This window comes from Poecile atricapillus, chromosome 2 (assembly GCF_030490865.1).
Source record: "Poecile atricapillus isolate bPoeAtr1 chromosome 2, bPoeAtr1.hap1, whole genome shotgun sequence".
In the NCBI taxonomy this organism is placed as follows: domain Eukaryota; kingdom Metazoa; phylum Chordata; class Aves; order Passeriformes; family Paridae; genus Poecile; species Poecile atricapillus.
The window spans coordinates 47,466,782-47,494,588 of record NC_081250.1 but is presented as its reverse complement, the minus strand read 5'-3'; the positions used below and the strand labels follow the sequence as shown (position 1 = coordinate 47,494,588).

General features: G+C 40.6%; 1 protein-coding gene across 1 annotated transcript; it reads left to right on the top strand.

The window, feature by feature from the left end:
* The first annotated feature begins 1,111 nt into the window (after window positions 1-1,111).
* Window positions 1,112-27,807, top strand: MATCAP2 (microtubule associated tyrosine carboxypeptidase 2). The gene is made up of 7 exons (XM_058832279.1): window positions 1,112-1,291; window positions 8,202-8,815; window positions 16,361-16,504; window positions 18,589-18,721; window positions 19,877-20,182; window positions 20,731-20,828; window positions 24,723-27,807. The coding sequence occupies exons 1-7, from the start codon at window positions 1,267-1,269 to the stop codon at window positions 24,882-24,884; spliced, it is 1,482 nt and encodes a 493-aa protein (XP_058688262.1). The 5' UTR covers window positions 1,112-1,266; the 3' UTR covers window positions 24,885-27,807.

Sequence of the window (27,807 nt, the reverse complement as noted above, 5' to 3'; positions counted from 1 at the left end):
AGGGATTCTCTGAAGTATCAACAACCTGTGGTCTGTAGAATTTCGTCCACTGCTACCTGATGATACAGCCAGGTCTTATTGGACAGTGCTATGGAGGGAATCTCTGTGTAGAGCACATTGCAGATATGGATTTATTGATGGGAGGGAACATGGCAGATATTTAAGATACTCAAATAAAGAACCACACAACTTCCCAGCTCTCCTCTCCCTGGGAGATTGCTACACTACACAATCTATGTTAAGCACTATTGTGCTGGTAAATCACTTTCAATTAAATTGCTCTCTCCAGTACATGTTGACCATTTAGGAAAAGTAAGTGCATTATTAACACAGTAAAATGTATTGATGTGTAATCTGACTTCAGTAGTCCCCTTAAGTCTGCATGAAGAGTACAGAATCTTCCTACGCCATGCCTACATTAATGGGTTACACAACCGTGATTGCTAAGATAAAATAACTTGTTCCTATTTGATGTTCAGTTTTAAAATGTGCAGATTGTATTTCAAGGAGTGAAAGGTTTCACAAGCAAAGCAACAGATTGCACAAGTAAGGCGACAGGAGGGTGTAATATAAAGTCTGTCTTCTACTTTAAATTCTATTTACTACTTATCGATGTATGATAACCATCAGTTACGGCCCTAAACCGTTGCCTGATGCAATTCCTTCCCCATTCTTTTTACCTGAGGCATCCCCAAGCATGAGATCCGTCTCCCAGGGTGGCACATATCCTGCTAAGCACCCTTGTCCCATGCAGTCCTTCCTCTGCCTGCCACAGATCCAGAAGATAATTACTAATCACACCGACTATCACCAATTGCAACGATGATGGTAGTTGATGATTATCAGAGGACTGCAGCGTTGGACTCTGCGTGAGTTATGCTCGCTAGACTCCTGCAAAAGATGACACTAAACCCTCGCCTGACCTGGGGTGGCAGTACCGGTGTGATACAGCGGGCTGGTGTTCCCGGGTGGCGTCGGCGGGGTGGCACCGGGAACACCGGGACACCGTCCGCTGCACTACAGATCCCAGGGTGCAGCGCGCCCGCGCCCCGCCCCCGCCAGCGCTCGGGCCGCGCGGAGCCCGCCGGGACTTGTAGTCTGCAGAGGCGGGCGGGCGGGGGCTCTTGCCGGTGCGGCTCCCGCCTGCCGGCCCGGGGCCAGCCGCGCTCCCCGGATCCGCCGAGCCGGCGAGGCGGGCACATCCCGCGGCGCCGGGCGCTGCCTCCCTCACCGCTCCCCGCCCAGCAGCCGGCGGGGCAGAGCACCATGCTGGAGTCCATCTGTGTCACCGGTGAGTAGCGGGAGCGGGGGCGGCGCGGTCCCCGCCGCGCCCGGGGCAGCCGGCGGGCCGCCAGCTCTTCCCTGCCGAGCGGGGAAGCGGCGGCCGGGCGGCGCCGCGGGTGTCCGTGGGGTGTCACCTGGAGCCTGGGGACGGGGGAAGGGGCTCCACACCTGCCTGGCTCCAGGAGCAGGAGCCCCCCGGTGAATAGGGAGTGAGTGTATCGCCTGCGGGCCCTGCCCCAGGACACGGGGGAGTGCGGAGGTGACAGCCGCTCCGCTGGAGCGAGGGACAGACCATGCAAGGAAGAATGCCAATAGAACTGTTGCTGATTATATCTGGGGTCTTACACGCTTTGGCTCTACCCTTTGATGTGTTCTCAGAGAAGTTAACAAATCCTTATGGTATGTGTGTATAAAAACACATATTATGACTATATAACGATAATATGGCCAGGTACGTGGTGCCACACAGAACTGCTGTCTTCTGTGCTTTGTACATGTGGAACGCAGGAAAACCTACAATACAGTTGCTACTTGAAAACAGATGTTTTCCTTGTTTAAATTTGACATCCTTTCATGTGTCATTACTTCAGCTGCTCAAGCCAATGTTACTTTTCCATGGGGATATCTATCTACAAGAAATCTGCTGGAGGTGTCTTAGTGTGCCCTCATTCAATACCCTTGCAATCGTAACTAAGATCTCTTACAGCTACTCTTTCTCTGCATAATTGATATGCTGTTCCATCTGTGCATGGATATGACTAGAGTGTTACTTCTGCTAATGGGAACAGAAATAAAGTTCATGGGATCGATCAGAGCACCCCTGGAGATGTGCAGTGGCCACTGCAATCTTAAAGGATGAGATTTTTGAAAAATAGTTATTTGGAGTCCATATTCCTTCATCAAATATTCCTTACTGCACCTATGCTGCAGTAGAACAAGCCAAAGACCTGCTTGGATTAGAGTTTCATCCTGTGCAGGTCTGCCTATAAATCAGTGTTCTGTGATTATATCCTGAGTTTATTACATCAGTGGGAGTTTGTTGCTTGATTTCATTAGAGCCAAGTCTTCACTTTTATTGATTATTACTGTGCCCATGTAATTTAATTTGAAGGGCCCAAATTTCAAGTCAGTTACATAATACTGTATTTCAATAGAGAAGTAACTATGCAGGAAACTGCTTGCAAGTCAGTCCATACCATTTTTTATTTATCTTTTTTTTTTTTTTTTTAAGGTAGAAAGAGTACATCTGAAATAGCACTGTCATTTTTAAAGAAGAAAATAAAAACTGCCAATCAGCTCTAAAAATGCAGAGTTACTTACAAATATTGGCAGCTAATGAATCAGATATACAAGTTGGCTGATAGCTGAAACCTGCCTTTAGTTTTGAAGCTCAGAATTAAAAGCTGGATGACAGATAACACCTTTACAGGAGAAAAGTAAATAATAGATGGGTATTTTGGATATTTTTTTGGGGAAAAAGAAGAGGCTTAGGTTAAATGTAAAAGTTCCTAAGATCATACAGGCTCCAGGTAATAACTATGATGCTCGTGAAAATAAAAAGTAACTCAATGTCAGTGTGTTTTCAGAAACTCATTGCCTAATTCTGCTGTTAAACCATGTTCAGTCATTGTAGGCAGAGCTTCCAGTGCATTCTAGTTCAAGTTTCCTGACAGCTTCTGGTCAAAACTGGAGGGTTTTTAAACTTTAAAGATGTTTCCAGTGGTGAGGAAATAGCATATAGAATTGTGGTCAAATTCTGTTATGCCACAAATACCAGCCTGTAGTGTTTGAGAGGAAATAGAGCATTACAGGTTCATATGCAACACTTTATGTTGCCTGTTTTTTTTCAGAATATTCTCTCTATAATCCTCTGCACACACAAACTATACAGTCTAGAGCCCATAAACACAGGGTGGTGTGAATCTATTAAAATTGTCTAAATATTTGAGATAAACATTTCTTTGTAATGTAATTGTACCTTTGCACAGTGTGTCAGAGGAAGAATCTTACTTGTCACATCAGTGTAGTTCCTTCGCATCTCACAGTTTCAGACTTAACTATTGCTTGCAGACAGATCACATAAATTATTTGCATTCCTATAAATTTGAAAATTCAAGTCAGCCTTGAAATGATTATTGATTTTGAGCAAAAAGCAACTCAGCCATATTCTAACGTAGTAATGGTGATCTGAAAAACAAAAGTAGTGGCTCAGACCATTACATTGCTAGGATAGGAGGAAATGCTCCGTGAACATGTTTGCTAAGCACCTTCGTCACACTTGCAGTTTGGACAGGATTTGTTCATGGTGCATATATAACCTGAGTGACAGCTGCTCGAAAACAGCAGGAGCTCTCTGCTATTTTAGAGCAAGGCTAGCCAGACAGAGATATCTGTGCCCACAAATACCTGTAGTTAACCTCGTTCTACCTATGGAACAAGTATTTAAGAAGCTGCTTGGATAGTGGCTGTTCTGTAGCCTAGAAGAAGGTATTATTTATACAACACTCTCCAAAGGGCAGAAAAATGCTTACACTCGGGTTTTACCACACATATTAACTTCTTAGCTCAATCCATCAGTTTCTAAAGGACAGAGACCAATAATATAGCGTAGCTCCTGAATATAACATAAAATCTAACATTTTTTTCTAGCAAATAACCTCTGACAAGATTAGGCAGTGTCTGCAGTGATGCCAGGTTCAAAGCTAGTGACCAGGATGCAATTTATACAAGGAAAGTTTTTCATTAGTGCAGAATCGTCGCGAAATTTGTGGTTCCCACGTATTCTCTGTTAGCACTCATGGGCTCCATCCCTTTTCCAGTACTGCTGCAACACTGAAATAGCTACCTTGTATATAAATGGAAGTTACAGATAAAACTATTTTTGCAAAATCAACCCTGTGGTATTTTGAGTTGTTTTGTGTGACACACAGTAAACTTGTGTCTGCAGGATGGAGTAAGTCCAGTACTGCCAGTTCCAACTGATGTCTTGGCAATGATGGGATTTTGGCTAGGGCACAACCTGCTGTCTCGTGAGATTCTTTAGACTCACAGGGGTATGGGACAGCAAACGTTGAACACCAAGGTGCTAAAGAGGGGTGGAGCTCTACTCTGACCCAAGACACACCAGGTTGCCATTAACAGGAGGGTTTTCTGTTCTTTGTACCCTAATTATGACAAAATGGGGACAAACAGCACTTCTGTCCCCTCCTTGCTTATCACTTGCCATCACTTGCACTCCGAATGTGGCAGATTGTTGCATGTAATATTTGACCTATGTCTATAGGGCCATGTTTTTATTAATGTGTGGTTGTAGAAAGGAACAAGATATAAATAAATGGAAACAAACATGATGAAGAATCTTTTAGGAAGAGACTATACTAGTTTTGTTGTGGGGTGAGGGTTTTTTTTTTTTGTTTTTTTTTTAATTGCTGAAGGACTTGTGGCTTTGTGACTGTCAAGTGTTTGGAAATGAGAACAATGAAAAGAATCCTTGTACATAAATTACACGATGGAGGTTCTCAAAGGTAACTGGAGCCCCGAGCATATGTTCTTTGACAGTTTTCTACTTCAAAAACAGAAATAAGTCAGGAAATTCAGATTTGTACTTCTCAGAACACATGTAGCACATGCGGATGAAATAAAAAAGATAATACCTGTGGGATCTGTAGAATGATATCTGTATCTGGGTATGCAGGGTAGCATCACACCATAGCATGGTGGTTTTCAATTTGCCTTTTTCATATCTTTTAGAAGTAATCTCCAGTCATCCATCCAATGGTATCCAGAATTTAAAAGCTGGAAATCACTGCTAAGCAATCCATGCAATTAATCTGGGTTGATAATCCATTCCAACCAGCTACTTTATAGCAGCACAGTATCTCAGTACTTTTTGAAATAATGAAGCAGGTTTTCGTGAGGCAGGCTGTGCAATGAATTTGTTTGATATTCAGAATACTAGACCTCTTTTTCAATCGTCAGGCATTGCTACTCATTGGAAAGTCTTGGATATAGTAAGACAAGTTTCCTAGAAGACTATATTCTTAGTTTGGTTGATGCTGCCTGATTTACAAATGAGTTTAAAATATGTTATAGCTTAAACAAATGTACTAGAGAAAGAATTTTAAATTTGGTGCTTTGCAACATGATTTTGACATAGTTTCAAATGTTAATTCCTTACTTATTTGGTAAGGATGTTCAGAAGACCTATAAAAAAATCTTAGAACAGCAGTTAAATGACTTCTGTGAAAACTGCTTTGTTATCTATTATAATATATCAAATGTGTCGGATTACTTGTTGATTCTGGGTTTCCAGCACAAACAGGCATGGAACAGTATCCTTTAGTCAGAATAAAATTAAGGACAGCCACACTTAGTTTGGCAGCTGAAAAATCACTTTGCTACGAGATTGCGCTTATAAAGTAACTACAGATTGGGAACAACTATTTTTGATATCAGCCATGTGCATGTGAAACCTGCCAGTGCATGTTCAGCACTCAACCACCATTTGTGACACTTTCAGGAGAATTTTGGTTTACGGCATTCAGCGATTGTCTACATATAAAAGCATTTATTACTGGCCAACTGTACCTCTTAGCTGTAACAGCTTGCTGTCATGAGTTTTTGGTATTAGATTGACACAAGCGTTGGGTGGGGGAGGGAGGGAATGGGTGGTTTAAGGTCATTTTGAGCTGTTTCCTTGAATTAAATTTCTGGGTTTTTTTTTCTATTAATCACTTCTTAGATGTATGTGTGATATTAGTTCAAATTGTTCCATTACAGCAGCAATTAAAGCCTCCTAAATTCTTTGTGGTTTTTAACAGCTGGTTAGTAGAGAAGGTGAAATGTTAATGCCTCTACTTGCATGTTATTTCTCTGTCTTATTTTAAGAAGTAGCTGTGTAATTTCCAGCTCCAATTTTGTCTACCTAGGCAAAGTCACATGCTTAGAAATTTACTATGTGTTCAGCCATTCTGGAAACCTTAGTTTTTACTTACCCTTCTTAAAAGTAACAATTCTCATACAGTAATAGTTGATACAGGTCTAAAGTCAATCTCAAATATTTGCCTAGGAATATGAGAGTGGTCATCCTATTCTGGTGTCCAAACAATGCATCCCTTTTATGTATTTAGTTTGATGTTGTACTCCTAGTGATGGGGAGCTGTGGCTTCTCACCGTGACAGCTCATGGGAAAGCAAGATAAGCCATGCAGGCAGGTTGTCACATATGTGATGGGAATGATCTGACAGAATTTGATCAGGGATGCCAAGGAGCACATTCCTGTGCCAAGCATAGAAAGGGAATTCACAAACTTAACCTGGAAGAAAACTGAGTTTGCATAGGATACACATGCTTTAGTGAATGGTTACTTTAATGAAAGGAAAATCTAATGCTTCTACCTCTCTTCTTTCCAGTGGAGAAAACACCCAGGCTGTAGATCACCCATCATATGTTCATGCAAATAGGACCTCTGGTCTTTAGTTTTTTAGGACAGGATGTTCATGAGAACTGAGGAACACGGGTTGATATGGAACTGACAGAAGTCCAAAAGCATGAAATACGTTGTCATGGTGTTTATGTTGGGAGCAAAACTGATTTTTACTGTGAAAATAAAGCTGAAATTAAGCCACTCTTGATTTTTTTTCCACCTTGGAGGCATTTAATGATCTCTTGCTACTGTTACATTCAGAGTATAATTACTGTATGTAAAGTAATTACAGCTCAGCTACGTATAACTGTGCGATGAAGCTCAAATCCCTATCGTGGCTTTAATCACGCTTCAGCCATATCTCCTCTTCTGTGAATCCTTTTATTTTCGGCACAGAAGTAGGAAACATTTCTCTGTGGCACAGTTTATTTGTACCTGTAGTTTCAGCTCACCTGATGTTCTAGGAGAAGCTGGTTGTCGAGGGGAGGGGATGGTTAGAACCAGTGAAGAGAGGTCACTGTTCTCTAACAAGCCAGCACAAATGTTAAATTCAGTTTTAATCCTCAGTGACTTTTCTGTGCAGCTGCTCTGCACCAGGGACCAGTCTCCCCTGAAGGCTATGCCAGGGGTCAGAGCAAGAAAGGAGGGTTCACTCATTAAAGAAATTATATTTGCTTCTTGCACTTAGTTTGGTTTACAGTGTTTCTTCTCAAGTGGATTTTTTGGTTCTTTTTTTTAAGCCAGCTGTTACTGTAGAACAACTTTGATTAGATGAAATATCCACTATTGTCTTAAGGCTTTTCAGGGGTGTAACTAGCTGATCTCTCTCACCTCTTACAGTGTAGCTTATTGACTGCATTAAGACTGAACATGTGAAACTCAAGTCTTTTAAATGTATATTACTATCCACATGCTGTTGTAAGTTGTTCACAAGTGGCTGGCCCTTTCCAATGTTTTCAGCCTTTTCTGAGAGTAAATTCCTCGAATCAGATTTTGCAGACAAGATCACACCAGGCTGCTTGTGTGGCAGCACAGATCCCTATGGGGCTTCACTGTAAACACTGCTCACATGCTCCTATACAGCTTCCTATTTTTTAAATTATTCTTTATCTTTACAGAAAGCCTTCCTTGCATGATAAAGATCAATCCGTTCAAAACTATACATTTGTTACTGTAGCAGTAAATGTTTGTGAAGTCCTGCAGTCTTTTTTTAAACAACTAAATTCTTAGCTGCCAACAGTGTAGTTGTGCATGGAGATGCAAGCATAAAATACTTGTTAAGCTGGATCTTATAAATCCCAGTCTAATTGTTCAAAAGTGACATACACACTGAATTCTCCCCTATGCCTAGAAGTCAGGATTAATGTGATGTGACTGCAGTTAAGACATTTTATGTTTCCTTTATATTGCAGTTTTGAGTCCTTAAGATTAGCATCACTGTGTGAAAATCAAGTTTGTCCTCATTTTTAAATTTTTTCCCCCCTAAATGCAGAAAAACTTCACTGGCCTAAGACAGAGCTTTCTAGGAAATCAGTCCTGAGCCTGGAAGTACATAAGCTGAACATTAATAATGAAAACAACCTCCAGCATCCACCTTCTGGGATCCTTAAGGACATTTTCACAACGGGAACCAGCAGCTACAACGTGCTGTTGCAGAGCAAGGAGGAGAAGAAGCACCACGCTCAGAAGCAGTCTGCCGCCCACCACAAGAAGCGCAGGAGGAGCCCCAAGCGCTCGCCGGGCTCCCGGGGCAGCGAGCACCGCCGGGCCAAGGCTCCGCCGCCGGGTGGGCGCTGCTGCGGCCGCCGCCCGCCGCCGCTCCCGGGCCCCGGCAGCGCCCCGCCCGCCGCCGCCCGGCCCAGAAAACACCCCAACCTCGCCAAGACAAAGCAACCCCAGCCCTCCAAAAGCCACGCCAAGGAAGGCGATGCCGCTGGCCAAAAGCTCTGTCTGCTGACTGCCATCAAGCCGTCCAATGTGGAGAAGGAGAAGGTGAAGTTTTTCGGCTCGGATTTCACGTACAATCCTCAGTTTGAGTATGAAAACCCTGCTCTGCCCAATGTGTTAGCTAAGCACAGCCACGCGTCTGACAGATTTCTTAAGCAGGTATTGTTAACTTTTATTCCCCTCCGTTTCCAATTAGTATTTCTTCCTACACTTAGGTGGCGTTTGGCTTTGTTTGTAGCAAGTAATTTCTCCTTATATCTCCCCTGCTGTTGGAAAAATGCATCAAAGATGAGAATGCACTGGTAGAACTGAAATAAAATCTTTTTTTTTTTTTCATTAAAAAAATTAAAACCTTTCTAAAATTTAGAGGATTTTAAAAGATAAAGACAGTTCATTCTAAGTGGTTTTATATGAAACATTATTTAAAGCAAGGAAGTATTTTAGGCAATGAAGGAAAAATACAGTGCCTAAACAGACAGAGGAATAAGGCAGCATAGAAATCCTGCCAATCCTCTTGGTGACACACGGATTGGGAGGGGATAGCAATTATTTGAGGTCATCATTATTGGATAAGCATGTTGATGTTCCTTGTTTTAATCAACTTTGAAAAGGTGTTCAAATATACATTAGACTCAATCAAGCAGTAGCCAAATTCCATTACAGAGAGAGGTAAATTTTAAGAGGACAATTTTGGTTTTTCAAAACATGCAGCCACACTGGTAACATAGCTACAGATGTACCCATTCTGTGTAACTGCCTTGGCTTCCCACCTGAGGTACAAAAAAACCTGAACAACAAATGCCTTGCTTTCAACTTTGACCTAAGTGACAAAACCCAGTGCTTATCTGTACAGTAGCAGAAGCACTTCTGCTATTTTTAAACGGTTTAGGAGCTTTTTTATTTTAAAATAATTTAGATATTATTTAAGTCTGACAAGCTTTTCTGAGCAGAGACTCTTATGTTTTCAAGTGATACTTTAACTTGGGAAGACATCGTGCCATCCCATGAGTTTCACTTCTTTGTGATATGAATATTTCATTTAAAACTAAAATTCCTGGTGGAAAAGATACGTGAATTAAAAGGACTAGGGATTGTAAGAACTGATCCTTGACTTGTAACAGACTGATTTTTTTTTTTTTCTTTTTGTAAATCCAAGAACACACAAAAGTATTATTACCCATTACACCATTGTATTGATAGTTTCCATTTTCACATTGGAAATACCTGTGTATTTTAACAACTCAGTTTCTGGGTTTTCATTTAAAAATTATATTCTTTATGAGAAAAGGGAACAGCTGTTCTATTCTTAAAATCTACTTCCGTACTTCCAAACAACAAACCAAATCATAATGACACAAAATAAAACTGCTCCTTATCTAGAGCTTTTTAGTAGGTTTTCCTTTGATATTTTTATTTTTTTGAGCAATATTATCAACATGGAGGACAGAAAACCAACAACTACTGATTTGACAAACTGAATTTAATACAAATTATCCCTTTTTGTGTGGGCTAGCAGAGCCTTAAAAGTCCTTTCATGCGTGATTTTCTGGAGCAAGCCTATCTTTGGTTTATACTTTCTGTAACAAAAACCCCTAAGGCTAAATACTGAATATTTTAATAATGAATGATTCCTCAGTATTATTCTGATTTGTTACTGTACCTTTTTCCCTAACCATAAAAAGTATGGGAAAATACAGGTTCTGTAACAACTTTATAAAATGCAGTAAAGTACTTAATATTTGAGGAAGTATGATACATCTGACAGTTAACAAGGAAGATGTAAATTGTTTCACAAGACTTTGCTTGAGTCACTAGAAAAACATGAATGCAGAGTTCAGCTCCTAAAAATACCTTGCACTTAAAAATGCCCAAACCAGCAGCTTTAACACAGCTCCAAGCCCAGCAGGTGTCACTCTCTCTCCTTTATCTACAACTAACTTTAGAAATTTTCATCTCCACGCAAATTTGAATTTAATTTCATGCAAATTTACAATCCAGAAAAAGCTGCATTAATCAAAATTTTAATCAGCAAGTATTGTAGGAGTTCTTGCTTTTCCTCATTGCTATTTTTTTTTTCCATGCAGATTTTACTTGTCAGAAGAAACTCGTAGGTATCTTACAGGAAGTTAAGTTCAGAAAGGATGACTTCAGTCGCAAAAAAAAAGTACACACAATATCAAGAGCTGCGTCTGCAGTAAAAACAAACTGTGCAAACCCCTTTTTGCTACAAGAAGGTTCAATTCAGTTTTTCAAAAACTGCAAAGTTTCATTGCAGTTTTTTTGAGGCATATTTGTCTTCCATTTATTGCTCCACTTATTTTAGAAAGCCTTAGTAACTCTGAACAGAGTTATTGCTATTTTTTTTTCTCTACAAAAGGTGCTCATGACAACTTACACTTGCTTGCTGTTTTATGAGTAAAAAGCTGTAAACTCTTACTGACTAAGCCCCCCATTTTTATAGGGGGCTTTTAGGATACTTAATTGAAATGAGCTCAAGACCTGACATGTCAGAATTTTAAGGAATTTTTCAGTCATGTAAAAAAAAATATTTTTACCCACAGCTCTGCAATAGAGCATTAAAACAGATTGTGTTTTCTTATTGCCCTTTCTGCATTTGTGCATGTCTATAAAATTGGTTAATATAGCATTGCTGTAATATGTCTGGAAAACAAATCACACTCTGCCCCATTTTTTAATTTTTTTTTTTTAAAGGCAAAGAGCACTGGAGATTCGTAAACCATTAACCTAGCAATGCTGAAGTGGGGAACACACAGGCTTGTGAGTTCCCACTTTACCCCATGCCTCTACTTAAATCAAAGCTTTTAAACCTTGGGCACAGCCCAACACTTTTTATTGATTGACTTTTCAAAGACAGAAAAAACATTTTTGAATTATTAATGAGTTTGAAAAATGCTAGTTTTAGTGTCTTTCTTCTCATACTGTGTTCTGTTTCTCTCTTCCTACTTTATAATATTTTCTTCATAATAAGGTTTTTTTTTCATGAGTGACACAATAGAGTGCCTTTAAGGAAGAAAAATGTAGAATAGAAAATAGCATGCAAATTTGCACTCTTCACATTGACTAACATATCTGAAATTACAGAAGTTAATTCTCTTACCACTGTGTTTCAAGGTCACTGCAGCAGCTCTGCTTTAAAAGTTTTCTGGCTCAAACTACTTATACCTCATGGTGAAGTTATCTTAGCACTCAAAGGGTTTGTTATTTTTGCTCAGATGCTAGGGGTGGCAATATTTGCTTAGAAATAATTGTTCCCAGTATTCGCAGAGCAGATGAACTTAGCAGTTGCAATTTGCTCAACCAAAATCAGCAAGTTGCAATTTTGGCTAACCTGTTTCTTTGAATTGTACAAGAAAGAAAAAATTCTATTTCTATATACATTAAAAAAACAAAAAAACCCCAACCATTTTATCAAATGAGTGATCCCCCACTAAAGAGTTATGCATCCTCTTCTCTTGTACTCATAAGAATATAGCAGTTTTGAGTTCATAAATAAACCAGTTATACCACATTGCAAGTGTTTGTGTGACATTTTTAAGGTGATAATAAAAGCAGTCTACAGTTAGGAAATTTATCAGATGTTGGGAAAAATTTAGGTGGAGCTGGAAGGCTAAACAACATAGCATTAAATTCTGAGTAATCCTTTGCTATGTCCAAGTGATATCACAGTTTAGGCATGTAGGAGATTCAAGAGCATGACACTGTCTGTAGAAAGCACTTAATTGTAAAACACTTCATTCTCCTCTAGTAACAAATTCCCTTGCTAACTCAGATTTATAGATTAGGTGTCCTAATATACAACGCAAAGCACATCAGGCTATCCAAGTGGCACAGGTTCTCAGGTTCTGACACAAACATCTCCCCCTAGAAGAGACTATTAGATCACTTCTGCTGATACCACAGTAGGAAGATAGCTTTGCTTCTGAACACAGTCTTATGCAAAAACCTAGTGAGTATTAGCTTCAAATTCTTTGCAAACTAATTTAAAAGTTTTTAATTAAAAATATTTTTACCAGCTCTAAATTACTTTAATGTGAGCTTTATACTAATAAGAACAAGCATATAAAAAAAAAAAAACAACCTATAAGTACTGAATAAAACACAAAATACTACAGCCTGCATGGACTGACCTCAAAAATCTACACTTCCCTTCCTCTCTGCATTCCTCTTGACCCAGCCACCATTTTATGGCTGTTGATTAGACTAACAAGCTCAGCCTGGTACTGTTATCTAATGATGCACCTTGGAAGCTATTTTCCCCCCAGCAGATAAGTTATGCAGGAAGAAGAGCAATAGTCTTTGTCTACCTTGTCTGTCTTATAAGTCTCAGCAGAGTCTGCAGCCCCTTTGCATCAGAGCTGCTTCTGAATGTAGGATGAGCTGACTCAAGTAGGGGGCTGACTCCTAGATCACTGAGCCCCTTCTCTGGCTTGCTTGTCTCACACTACTCATAAGAAGTCTTATCAGTACCTATTTCTACAATAATTCTTGACCCCTGATCTGTGTTGTTGAACCTGGGTGACTTGGGATTCACAGCCCTACCTGGCTGTAAATAACTTGTTTTAAAAAGCCATCACCACCATAACCTAAACGAGTCAATTAAACAGCCTTGCCTTGCTCATTAGTGCTTCCATGTCATTACTTTCTTGAGCATCAGTGGAGTTTGCTGTGCAAGGGGGCTTGTCGTGGTGTTGCTAATTCTTTTGGCATTGTTTGGTAGTAATCAGAGGGATAAGCAGACATTTTAAGTAATATTGAAAAGAACAGGAATTCTTACTCCTAACCAGTAACCTGGTATATCCACACAGTTATTTTCCTCCATTTTTTTAACTTGTTGCTGAACTTATTTACAGTTTGGCCTTAGGAACTGCAGCAGTACCAGTGTTCTGCTGGCTCACAGGCTTGAAAATAAGCTCAAAGGTGGATGCTGCAGTAGGCAGCAGCTGGCATGCTGGTCTGGATTTTCCCCTTTCTGAGCATGTTCTTGCAACACCTGATTGAGTCATCTCACCTTGGAGGCAGGTGCAGAATCTCAAATTAAAGGCTTGGTGTTGTAGTCAGTGCCTGGAAACCAAACATTTCCCAAACCTTTTACCCTCAGGAACCACCCCCAATGGGAATGGTTGTGGGAAGAAGTGTCCAAACCAGGAACATCACTGGGGATGGGGCTCATCTCAGTGTCAGGGCCATCTGCCACTCCCCAGAGATTTGTGTGCAATGTGTCTGTGTGTGAAGGCTCTCCTTGTTTTCATGCTTCAGAGCCACACCTGCCCGCTTGGAAAGAATTTTCGGGACTTTTTTCTGTTTCACTTGAAACAGAGTCAAGGGAGAAGGTGATAGGGGTGAGCACCCTTCTTAGTAATGTCTGAATATGTGTTCAGCAATGAGGAGGCTTAAGTTTAATGACTTTCTCAGTATGCAGGAGTCCAAACTTGCAGCACCTATCTGGTTGTGAATGGAATGCCAGGGTGTGGGTTACCTAGCATGAAACATCAGTTTCCCATTGAAGCCGTGAACTCTATCAGGTTGAGGTAGGAGAGTTTGGAGTGGGTCTGTGTTTCTTCAGGAGCACCTGAAAGACTGCTGTCTGTATTGTGCTGTTGATTCAAGTGTCTCACAGCGTTTAGGAAAGCCTTCAACAGCCCAGGAAAGTTCCTGCAGACAGGAGGAGCTAGAACTTGGGTCTCCTGACTCCCAAAATCATGCTGCCTCCTGTAGCATGGAGGTCTCAGCTCCAGGGAGTTTACAGACAGCCAAGCAGGAGGTTTGATGTGTTCAGTGCTCATTTTCTCACTGTTGTGATGAGGTGGCTTTGGAAAATGCCTGCCCTCCAGCTAAGGTCAGAGAGTCGTCTGGGATTTCATTTCAAATGAACTTAGGCATCCTAGAATTTAAGTAGGTACTTAGTGTTTAGGCTTACAGATTGAACTGAAATTTAATATCAACAAGTTGTGAAGACAAATTTTATGCTAGAAGATTGATTTAGAGATGACTTCTTCCAGAGTGAAAAAATAAAGTTAATTAATTGTTCATAGAAACCCAATATACTAAACAACTAGTAGGTGACATAAATATCTTAAGGATCTGGCACCTGGCAAAGGAGACTGAAGAACTGTTACCATGAATTGTTCAGGCTGCTGGCTGAGAATAAACAAAAATCCTTGGAAAAAAGGGTGGGAATATTTAGGTTGTTTCTTTAACTGAGGATTTTGTATAAGACAGGCAAATGTCTCAGCATGTGCAGACACTGAAAACATTATAAAACAGACAATGTTTTTAGATGTTTAAATTCATAGGTAATTTTTAAAAAAGGAAAAAAAATGGTTTGGAAAAATATACAAGACAAAGAAATACTGAACATTAGATGCAATATTTTTTTGGCATTCAGGTAAGTGACATTTCCCTCATCAAAGAGCTATTAGAGTTTAAGAATATGTCTAGCTGTCATTTATGGGTTTCAGTAGCAATTACTCAGGGTTGCTTAGTTTCAACATGAAAAACATGAGAGAAGGATTATTGGTAGCTGTGAGAGATAAAAAATGAATCCAGTTTTTGTGGAAAATCAGTCAATCTGCCAATGTCAGAATTACATCACTGGAGACAAACATGTTCATAAAGGGATCTAAGTGTATAATGTAAAAAGAGATTCAGTCTGCAGGATTTTCACCTTTATTGTTAGTGGTATTTTCTTAGCAAGAGCATTAATTTTTTAAGGTAGTGCCAGGAGCTTCTTTTGTCAAGTCTATGACAAAAAGCTATTCCCTGTAGCTGGACTGTTGCTGGGATAGAAGTTATTCCATACCATATTTTCTTTTAAGGATGTGAAATGACATGCTGGAAAGCAGATAACTGGGGATGAGCATTTCAAACCCCACAAATAAAATCTTCAGTATGCATAGTTCAGATCATGGTTATGGGCATTGTGCTAAGCCTTGCACCTACAAGAGACTTCTTCTAGAAGCAATTCATAGGGGAATTGTTGATACCACTTTATTTATCTCGTGAAATAGGCCTTCATTTTGGGGGGTTATATTAGAAGTACTGTAGTTTCAATGAAAAGTTTAAATGAAAATTCTGTAAATAAAAGTTCCTAGTCTCTCTCCTTTCTAATACAGACACCCATGGTACAAGGGATTTCATTCTAAGGAGACATTTTTGGTAAAAGTATTATTGTTAAAATTATAGTTACACATCTGTTTAGTCATGGTTCAGTGTTCCTAAATTAGCAAATGCCAAAAAATGAAGTGAGATGACAGTAATAGTTGATCTTTTTCAAATTCTTTGGAAAAACATAAAAAGAAACATGCTGTCAAACTGCAAATGTCCTGGAGAGCTGTTACGTCTGTTTTACAAGGCAGTTGCCCAACATTGCCAAAATTAAAAAGAAAACGGGTATTATTTCACTAGACTGATAATCATCTAATCATCACGCCAATGTATGTGGGTCTAAGATGAGTTGATCAGAATCTTTTTTCAGTACTTTGGCATTAATGTACATCTGAAGACGGTGTAAGTTCATTGCAGAACATGTCAGCATGTATTAAATGAGTACAGCCTGTTAGTGAGTTAAGAAAAGAAGGATTTTAAACTAAGGAAAAAGATTGAGAGGAAGAGAAAGAATACAAGTGTCAGTCTGACATGGGGATCTTACTGCACTGATATTTGCTATGCTTTTTCATTTTATAGTCCATTAATATTATGAAGCGGACATTGCAGAAATATGGAAGCTATGAAAAATTTGAACAGGCCACTGGAGGCAGCTTGCTGACCAAAAGTCGCATCTGGAATCACGTCAGGAAGTACATGGTGAAAGAAGGCTGTCTTGGTGAGGTAAGTCCTGCACTGGATCAGGAAAGAAACACTTATGTAGATCTTAGACATTACACATGGATGGACCCAAGAGACCATCTGGGAGGCCTTTCTTCCATAATTACAAGAATATTCCTTACATCATACTTTTCTCATGGCTAAGCCCAGTCTAATGTTTGAACAATTGAAACGACAGAAATTCATTGTGAACGCTTCAGTCATCTCTCTGAGCCTGTTTCCTGATTCATATATGCTCGTTCTTATATTCTCTTCTTTTGGGAGTACCCAAGAACGACACCCTTCCTTCCCTCCTTTTTTCAGCTACTTGGAGACCAGCACATTTCCATTTATTCATCAGTTCTGCCATCTGTTCTCCTGTATCAAATTATTTACACCAAAGGAAAGAGTTAAGAAAAGGCCAAGAAAAATAAGCAGCAGCCCAAGAGAGTGATTTATAAGAAGCAACACAAATGAAAGTGACATAAGTGAATAAAAATGTCTGAAAGAGCTTGTCAAGTTGGTCTGAGTGCTGTTTTTTTCCTGTCTTTACCCATCTAATTTTTTATAGCCCCGTGAAAAAAACCTTATTTTCTATATTCAGAATTTTAGAAGACCAGTTTGATGAAGTTATATGAAATTGAATGTATAAAAAAGGGATTAATCCAGATGAAATCACCAGATGACAAAGACTTGAATGAGATCATTGGCAGTGAGCAAGAGGAGTCTGGAATCATGAGACAAAAATTAATTTCCCAGAAACTAGGTTTAATTTGTAAACATAATATTATTAGGAGAAACTGGTAAACTCATCACACATTTTTGTGAGACTATGATTTGACACTGATAACCAGACTTTACCTGTGTTTCTAAGAGTTGGATTAATAAACTACAGTTTAGAGCAAGTGGAAGAAATTTGTATGTTTTGTCTTTTCCTGTGCTTTTATCTCCCTCTTCATTTTTGGCTTGGTTTGACTTCATGGCAGCTGGATCCTACATCCTCATCCAGCCACCCATGCTCTTCTTAATGAAATGCTCCACTTTTTCTGTGAAAATTGGTTTAATACATCATGCTTAGGATGGTCTAAAATATGAAAATACTCTCCAGCTGAAGAGGTATTAATAAAGCTAAGTGGCACTTGTCCTTTAAATGCTTTGGGATTTACCTATTTTTCCTGTTTCTAAAATGCAACTTTTATGGGACTGACAATTTGCTGTTGAACTTGAAGGTGAATGGTGAGTTTTGACTACAGGGAAGTGTTGTATTCATGCCTTTGATCCCTGGGTCCTTTTTTTTTTTGGAAACTAAAAAAGTAATCTTTCTTTAAAGTAGTCTCCCTTGTACTCTTCTGAGTGGTAGCATTTCTTTCAGGCTTTACATGAAGAGGGAAAGGTGCTTAGTCTTCAACAAAGGGTTTCACTTTTCCCTCTCAGTCACTTGTTTAAAAAGGCTTTTTGAAGTCAAATAAGAAAATATATCAATATGCATTAATTTCCTTCTCTGCCAGTTTTTGTTTGGATTACCAGTTTTCCAAGAGAGAACAGGAAAGCAAGAACTATTTTGCTGTATAGAACAAAACAATACCAGCATTTCAATATTTCAAGTCTGCGTCATGTAACAGGAAAAAAAGTACACAGTACTTCCCCCTCTCATTCAAGGGGCTTTAGAATTACAACTGAAATTATTTCAGACAGCTAATTATGTAGATACCTAGTTAATTTATGTGTTCTTATCTAGTGTTTTTCAGTTCTCAGTAATAATAACTTAATATTCAACACAGTTAAAAACCTGGAATTTTCTCTAATTTAGTATGCATGCAATTTCTCCCTGCCCTCTGAGTCTATTCAGTGTTACCATATTAAATTTTTCAGTCTCATGTTGGTTCATCTTCACCCTCACCCCATAAAGTCTAAGGTTCTGTCAGTAGCACGGGTGAGTAGGACAAACTCATTCAGAAGGCTCTCTCAGGTGATAGCTGATCACAAGACAGAGTTGGGGAGGACAAGGGACCAAAGAGAAATGAAATAATGGAAGGGCCAGAGGAAAAAGCAGGAACAGGAGCGAGAAGAGAGCTCTTTCAGTTCTACCTGAACTCTCTCCTCTTCAGATTGTGGTCCATCTCACGGAGGACCTGCTGTCCCGAGCCTCCATGACCGTGGTGAACGGCCGCCCCACTCTCACCATCAATGTCTCCACCGCGCGAGAGCACTGGCTGGAGGGGATGCTGAGACACGAAATTGGTATGAGCATGACATCCCTTCTGCAGGCAGAGGGGAGTACTTGCATGCATTCTTACTTGTGGCACACTGATGGGCCAGGCACTGGACAGATACAGAAAGAGGGAGCATCCCTATCCAAAGAACTGCAGCATGCAGTAAAAGGATTCCTAGGGTTCATGGACATTAGCACTTTAGGTCAGATCCAGAACAAGCTTTTGAAATAAGCCTACCAGCTAGTCCCACTTACAACAACACTGAGGTTACCATGCCAAAGGAATCTTGGAGCAGGCAAAGAGTAATCCTTTCAGATGATGCTAGCCCAGAGGCTCTGCTCCAGGGCATACCTTCTGTGCTGTCACTGCTCAGGGATGTTTTGCTCACAAGAGCAATTTTTTTTAAGCTACTTTGGAGTTAAAAAAAAAAGGGGGGAAACAAAAATAGTGTGACCGTTCAACCTCGGCTCCAGCCATGTCTCTTTACAAACCTGCTCCTGTCACGCTGCACTGCTTGTAAATGTAGGCATGCTTTAGGTATGAAGAATTTACCCAGTGATCCTTAAACTGGTATAAAATTGCTGTGGTTTTGCATTACACAAGGTTCCAGCCCTGTGGAAAATTTTTACAAATTTTTCAGTGCATCTGTTTCAACGAAGTACATAAAATATGGATAAACTTGGCTAGTGTCTGAATATCAACTGAAGAATAAGCGTTGCAATTGCCTAGAACCACTGTTACTCATTTTTAAGTCACATAGCATCTTCCAAGGCTGCAGTGGTGCTGTTTAATCACCTTCAGGAGGCAACACTTCTCCCTTTTACACTGATTTTTCTTCCTGCTGTTCCTTGCGATGTCTAGCCTATGTCAGAGACAATTCAGCTTGTAAGACTTCTGAAAATTCCTTTTCGCAGATTTAGAAAGCCAAGTCCTCCTGATAGTTGCATTCCTTAAGCATTTGCAGGAATTTCATGTGCAGTCATCAGGTGAATATTTGCATGGTGTATGTATCTCTGACAAAATTCTCTGTTGTAGATAAGGCTAAAGTCATTGTTTTTCCCAGTGCCCAGTCCCAGTGCCCAGAGTTCTGAAATGGGTATCTCCTCATATATTTTACAAATTTCTGTTAGTCATTGTATGCTACTGTTCTAAGTTCCACATTCCTTTTATTTTTTTTTTTCAGGAACTCATTACTTTCGGGGATTTAACAACAACAGCCAGCCTTGGTGCAACCGTAATGGACGTCGAAAGCACGGGTTAAAACCAATCAACCCTACAGAAGAGGGGCTAGCGAGCATTCACAGTGTCCTGTTCCGCAAAGACCCTTTTCTTTGGAGAGCTGCCCTGCTCTACTACACAGTGTACCAGGCCAGCCAAATGTCCTTCAGCCAGCTTTTCCAGGACGTGGGGAAATTTGTCAAGGACCCCAATACTAGGTGGGATTACTGCGTACGAGCCAAGAGAGGGTGGACTGACACTTCACAGCCAGGTGAGTGCCCTCTTTGTGTTCGCTTGTTTCATACTTCAGGGAGGTTTTCAGAACATGCACAGAGCTCCTTAATCATGTCACACAGTAAAACCTTTGCAAAAGGGAGAAATCAAACTCCACGCTTTCTGGAATGGGGTCTTAGGAATTTTGCTATGGAGAGCAAGGCTGAAAATGCTCATGAGTGAGACCTTCAAGCTGAATCAGTAAAGGGGTTTTTTTGTTGTTTGTTTGTTTTGTGGTGTTTTTTTTTTTGTTTTTGTGGAAGTGGAACATAAATGCAAAACTTTGAAAAAATTCATACTCACAGTTTGACCTGCTTTCTACAGATGTTGTGTTGCCTGTGGTTATCCACAGGCCCTATTTTCTATGTTTGATTTCTTTTTCTGGTGAGTGGGTTTTGCCTTCGAGCTACTTTTTTGGAAAGGTTTTCAAAATCAGGGATATAAATATCTAGTTTTTAAAAATTAAATTGCTCTGCTCATAATGGCTTCTGAGAACTTGCCTTGACCAGACACTGATAGAGTGCAATGTATCTCCATTCCTTTCAGGCTGTTTCAATAAGGACCAGGTATACTTGGACGGCATCCTCCGAATCCTGAGATACAGGGAGTCCATTGATTTCCATCTTCTGACAGCCCTTGGAAAGGTGACTGAACTCATATTCCCAAGGGTACAGTTTTATCACTTCAGCAAGCCTGCCTGTTATGAGCTATGAGTCATGGTGCTTTTACTTTGATCTAGAATTCTCTGCTCTGTACAGCACCTTCAATTACACTGTGCAAGTTGCAAGTATTTTGAGGTCCTAAACATTTCTACCAGCTTATCCTCATTCTTCACTTATCAGATTGAGATTTTATGGTCATATTTCTCTGACTTTCCTCCCTTCATGGGGTACTACCTGACTTGCAGTACGACAGACTGCCTTGGCCAAACAAGACAGGTACTAGATAAGGCAGTGGTCCTAGCAGAAAACAAAATGAGTCATGTGACATTAATGCACCCCTCTTCCACCACAGAGTATTTAGTCTCAAAATTCTCTCACTGATGGCAAGTGTTTCTCAAAAATGAGGGGTTTCTTTACCCAGAATAATGGCATTTCTACATTCACAGAATGTGAATGAACTTTAGGTTCATTCTGTCATTACTTGTTTGTTATCAAATTATCCTAAGAAGTGCAGAAATTTTGTCCTGAACCAAATCCTTGGGTTGCTAAGCTTTCACAGTTCATTAAGCAGGGTTCATACTCACATAAACAGGGAGTCAAATTGACTTGAGCTTGAATTTAGAGCTGGTATACCAACATTTCTGCCTACTTAGCAATCAATGGGTGATAAAGGGACAGGGCATGATAGAGGGTTTTGGTCCACATTTGAGTTTTCCCTTTACTGGCAGAAACATCCTTATTGATAAGCAAGAACTATTTAGGTAACTGAACCAAGTTAGGAAGCTTTGAAAATAAAATCACACTGTGAAATAAGTCTGCAACTCTCTGAAATTTCCTTTTGCTTTAAGCCTGCTTAACTCCACACAGCTTCTGCCTGCTAAACCACTGAACACAGTTGCTTTACTTCAGGAAGTCTGCAGGTTGTGAGGCCACTTGAAAATCACAGAGTCATTCCTCACAAAATTACAGATTTCACTATGATCCACATTGCACATCACCCACATTAAGGGTCTACAAGCAATTTATTTCTAGCAGTATGATAATTTATAAGTGCTTGACTTTACAACTTTTAAAATCAAGGGGTCTTAAAATGCATTCTGAATGGTTTTGCTTCAGACAGCTGCAGTCAAGCTGGAAATTTGTGTATCAGAGCAATGTCTGCTCTCAGCATCACAGATTAGTTGAGGTCTGCAGAGATCTCTCCACATCATCTAGTCCAACTTCCATGCTTAAGCACTGCCAGCTACAGAAGTTTGCCCTGGACCATGTCTAGTTGGGCTTTGAATATCTCCACTGATGGTGACTCCACAACCTCTGGGTGGCCTGTGCCAGTGTTTTTCTACCCTCATTGTACAAAAGTGGTTTTGGTTCAGATGGAATTTTGCGCATTTTACACTGCCTCTTGCCCTGCCAGTGTGTGCTGGTGAGAAGAGCCCCATTCCCGTGTTCATACACACTGACGATTCCCGTGAGCTTGCTTTTCTCCAGGCTAAACAGTTCCAGCTCTCTCAGCCTGTCCTCACAGGAGAGATGCTCCAGTGCCTTCATCATCTTAGTGACCCTTCACTGGGCCTGCTCCAATAGCTCTTAATCTTCTCATGAAAAAGAGAAGTATAAAACTTGCACTGGGATCTAGCCTAGTGGTTTATCACCACTTTAAATGGGGGATTTATTTGTTTTTTTAGGGTGGAATGGCAGAATCAGGTTGTTCCAAAGGGAGTATTGAGCTTGGCTGGCACATTTTCCAGGTCTTGCCTTCCTGTTGCTTCTGACATTACTTAGAGTGTAGAAGAGTGTGGTGTGGATACATGCAAGCTGTTCAACATACCTAGAAGGGACTAAGGAAAGCACTTGAAACCTGAGAAAAGGTGCTTCTTAAAAGGACCAGCTTTAAAACTTTGCAGGAAAGAATCAAATACAAGAAGCACTGCAAAATATTCATGTGGTAATCGCATGCAAATATTGCTGAAGAGAAATGGAATGCAGATATTGGGTGCACTTGAGTATAGCAAAACTACCAGAGTTTGGAAAAGTAAAAGCAGCAAAATATCACCTACTGTTGTGTTTCCCAAGAAGCACGTGAGCGCATTATGAAGAGCATAAGAAAGCCTGTTTTAGTCTCAATCTTTTTTGTCTAGTGCAATAACTAATAACATTTGGTAAGGAAGACAGCCTGTTTCCACCATAGGATGGGATTATGTTTTTGATCTCCTCAGGATGTTAGTTTAATTGCAAGAGCTGGGAAAATGCATCCCATTCAAGCCATATCTCAAATTATAGATACATGTTTTTTGTTTGCAGCAGTAACAGAAACCTCTGAACATAAATGTGAGGGAGGAAGGATCCTTTTTCTTTCTTTTGGCAGGAAAAGAGGTAGAATTTAATTGCATGTGGTGCTGCATCTCCAGACTGAGAAGAGATGGTACAGTTTTGTAGAGCCCCTCTGTATCTACTTCTAAGTAAGTTAATTAGGTGTAATGCCACACAATCTTCAAACAGCAGTATCTTAGTGACTTGAATAAGCCTGGGCACAGGTGTCTGTTCCTTTTCTTAATTGGGTGCATCTTGTCCTTTCAACTAGAAAAGCACACTTGTGTATGCAGCTGCAAATTGATTCTCTTTGTGGACTTTGTTCCAATTATCATCACTGAGATATACTCATCTGTCTCTATGGATCAGGTGTAGCAATCTGGATTACACTGTCCTGTCTTCCCAGAAAGCCCTTCCGTGCCCCTTGCACGTTGGTGAATCCTTCATGCGCACTTTAATCGCTGCTGAGTAGAAACCATCACCTGCCAAGAGGGCAGGCTGCTTCCAGGGAAAGCAGACTGCAGGGCTCAGCTCCTTAGAGGAAACATGGGACAAAAAGGTTGTAAGGAGCAGGCTCCCCTCAAGCCACCTGGCACAAACCTCCTGTGAAGAAATAGGACGCGCCAGTTAGAAAGCACAGCGAGGCTGGTGGCTTTGCCAGTGCATATGCTGCTGTCTGCAGGGTGCCCAGAACACACAGCTTGGAGAAAAAGTGACAGCCACACAAATTTCATCACACTGGACAGCTGCCCGAGGAGTCCTGCTCTGTGCTTCCATGGCAGCTTGTGCCCAGCCAAAGTATTCATCCTTTCTGGACTATCATTCACAGCATCTTGAGCTCCTGTGATTAGAAGTCCTAGCTTTTAGAATCATAAGACTATGAAGATAGAAATATCCAGGTCCTGTAATAGCTGCAAAGTGAGAGTTCAGCACCAATACCCAGAAAATTCTGATTCCACGAGGCAAACCCAGTCTCCACTCTGCTATTGAATGGGGAAAACAAAAAAACTCACTGGAATGCTTAGGTGTTCATGCTCAGTTAGTTACTAGAGGTGCATTTTAATTTAGTTGTGCAAAAGCACATTTACTAGTGAAAATGAAACAGCAGAGTTCAGGTCAGCTGGCACCATGCGTTTCCCAAACTGTTTCCTGTGCCATGCCTGTCCTGCCCTCCCTTTCTAGTTCTTTAGTCTTTTGCACAGTGTTTTTTCCATTCTCTTGTAAATCTTTCTGCCTTGTTGAAAAGATGTTCCAGGACTCACATGTGCTCCATCCTTTCCCTCTCTGTTCCTGCAGCTGCTGTAGATGATTCTCATTCACATTCCTGCAAGTCTGTTTACTGATTGAATCAAAAGCAGAATCAGAAATTATGAAAGCATTTGCTAAATTTACGCTTCTTTTGCATCTTCCACTGAAGCACACAGTTGCTCATGTTTTCAAACGGTTCTCCAGGATTTTAAATTCCCCTGCTCTGAAATATTTTCTCATTTACAGGAGAGAATTTATAGCAGCAGCAGAGAAGCGATGGGACTGTACTGCTAAACTGACCCATGTCCTTCCTTACAGATCTCATATGAGGATGTGGATCGCCTGAAAGGATTAGCTGTGATTGAGAACATGAGGGTGCCACACTTTTTGCAAGACCACACCCGGTACATGGAACACTTGAAAAAGATCATGGAAGTCAATGAGCTTACTGATGAGGAGCTCCAGGATCTCATAAATTAACAGTATTAGACCTCCATTCACTTACTGTGTGAGGATGTAAAACTGGACTTCCCAGAGCCTGCAAAAAGGGACTCAAGAGGGATGGGAGGGAAGAGTGGCCAGAATATGTGGAATTCAGAAAAAGCCCCTTTATGTCCTTTTGCATTGTGATTGTATACTGATTATTTTTTAAAGGGATTGTGCATTTTTGTAAAATTTGACTTAGAAATTCCTCTGCAGTGATCTGTCCAATCACCTACTCTGTTTTGTATGCTTGGTATAGTGGTCAGTGCTGTCTCTTGTAATATATTACCTTTTCCCACCCAGGCTTAGAGGTGGAGGAAAGGAGACAGAGGAGAAATCACCCCCTTAGTTCACTTTTGTTTGCCTTATCTTTGGTCATAGCTTTCATGGTTCATAGCAATAGAACTGCTGTAGATTATGCTGCATTGCTGTCTGCATAACTTTCCCATTTAGTCATCATTGCAATGAAAACAGAAAGTTTAAAAACAGTGCACAGAAGCAGGTCTTTGTGCCACAGGGTTGAAGTCTGTAACATTACAAAAAGTTTGTTTTTTGTTTTTTTTTTAGTGAGAGGATTAGTGTTTAAAAAAAAAAGAAGGAAAAGGTAGGTAGTGCTGTTTTAATGATTGTAAGTGGGTAGCAAAGCTTTCCCCTTCATTCCCTCAAAAAGTTACACCGTTCTACATCTTCTATATGTGTATAGTATGTGTTTCAGGAAGCTGAATTCTGGGAAGGGCCTCCCTCCTTTAAAGACAAGCATAACATGTCTAGGAAATTCAGCACGGCATCATTTTGGAAGGAGGATCGAACAAAACTGTGATTTCATGACCTATGGTTCTAAATAAATTCAGGAACACAGGGCCACAGTCCAGCCCAGCAGGCAACACTCACTTCTTTGTTGGGTCACCTGAGCCTACAGAGGATCAGGTCACATTTTTGAGCAGTACCCCCAGACTACAGCGAGCTTGAGCTTGCAGAGCTCGCTTCAGAGACAAGATGTGACTGGGGGAGAGAAGATGACTCCCAAGTGCCCTATTCCTGTGTTCCAACAGAAGTGCTGCACCACCCTGAAGCAACCTTACCTCTGTTTTAACTGCTGGTGCTATATTCAGGACCAAGGAAAGAAAGCTCCTTACAGCAAAGAGCTTTCTCTAGTCACATGATGAATAACTTAGATGATGCAGGAGGACTTACTACATAAACTACATTTTCTGATTGTGGTGTATTATGGAATTGGTGAGGCAAAGTATGTAAGTATTCTGACAAAGGATTTTGTTTTAGTAGACAGAATTTTACAAGGGCAGAAACTAGTGGGAGCCTTGGACAGGGCTTCTGCCCTTTCTTACCCAGCTGCTTTTGCCCACTGGTAACAGGCCTGGCACACGATAAGGTGAATAGATGGAGCCAAGGTTTCCTCCATGCTACATTTGCACAGACCTGAGCCACAGTAGCAATCACCACAGCCCTCCCCTCTTATCCTGTTCTTTAATGTAAGAAATGCAATAACTCTCCCACCTTGTTTTACACCCAGGACATTACAGTAAAATCTTGAGAACGTATTTTCTGATCCATGGGAAAATCTGTGAGGAAAAGTTGAGAGTTGGCTAAGAGGTCTGAGGTTTATGAGTAATCCCATAAAAGCAGCTGTCTTTCAGATACTATTGCAGGTTGGTTGCAGTGGCTGGCTGGCTGCTGCAAAAAAGAAAATGTGTTCAACAAGCATAAATTTACTCAATTTAGTTATTTTCAAGGCAGGGACTGAGAACTGCTTGCAGCAGCCTTAATTTTGTTGTTGTCAGTATTGTTCAGGAGCTGAGAGCCATTCTCTCCTCCTTCAGGCTGTCTACTTTGATCACTGGTGACTACACCTGCCCAGCTTTGTTTTAGAGCTGTGCAGAGTAGACAAGGTGTTGCAGCAGCCTGACAGGAGCCATTTGCAGTCAGTTCCTCACATGTGCTCCAGGTTTTGGCTCCTTTGCCAGAAACAGCAAGAAAGCCACACATGACTGAAGGCAAGCCAAGGATTACAGTCAAAAGCTGCCTTTGGAGTAAACTGGGCAGAGATCACTTGAGCTACACCGTGGAAAAATCTGACTCACTTTGCTGACCCTGGGGTATGCAAAAGGGACAGTCCTTTAAGAAAAACAGTTCTGAACTGATTTTATTCTGACTGGAAAGATCCCTGCCTTTCTCCCATGACTTCTGCATAAGCAAAATGGTTTCCTTCCTCCCCCAGTAGTAGCATCTTATAATCTAAGAGCACGTGCATAATGTGTCATCAAAACCAGGACGCTGTGCTAGTCACACTTTCACCACAAAATGTCATGCCTACAAGTGACTCTTTTACCACTCTGTAGCCCTAAACACTACTACAGGCCTTTTTGCTTTACTTGAAGACCTGCATCACCTTTTTCGCAAAGCAGTAGGTGCCATTAAACTTCCATTCTTCATTATTCTAGAAATAGATTTGCCTGGTGCAAAGTCTGGAGTCTGGAAGTGGTCAGCATCAATATGTAGCAATAGGCGAAGCTGTCAGCTTCTGTTTTTGGCATCAGACGTGTCATTCCTCCTTTATAAAACTGTTTCAAATTTTGAAGTGTAGATTTTGTAAATTTTCCTGAATTTTTGTTGTTCACTGTGAAGAGGCTGGTTACTGAGTTGTGATACTGAAGTTCTGTGATTGAGTGTGTGGACAGCAGTGGTGAGCAGCAGTGAGCTCATGTCACTGCAGTTTCATGGTGTCAGTGATGTGTTGGCAGCCTTTCCTGGCTGTCTGGCATGATTGCTTTGTTGTGTATCTGTGTCTTGCTATGTTATTCCTATACAGAAACCTGTTTGGCATTGGAAAAGCCTCCCCGTTTCACCAGACCAATTTTGAAAGGCATTTTATACAACTTTTACAAATAAAGACAAAATAATG

Bases quoted from the DNA above. Each gene is read 5' to 3' on its own strand.
- MATCAP2 (XM_058832279.1), top strand. From the start codon at position 1,267: ATGCTGGAGTCCATCTGTGTCACCG. The intron at 8,816-16,360 runs GTATTGTTAACT...TTCATTTTATAG, and splicing joins CTGACAGATTTCTTAAGCAG to TCCATTAATATTATGAAGCG. The intron at 20,829-24,722 runs GTGACTGAACTC...CCTTCCTTACAG, and splicing joins TTCTGACAGCCCTTGGAAAG to ATCTCATATGAGGATGTGGA.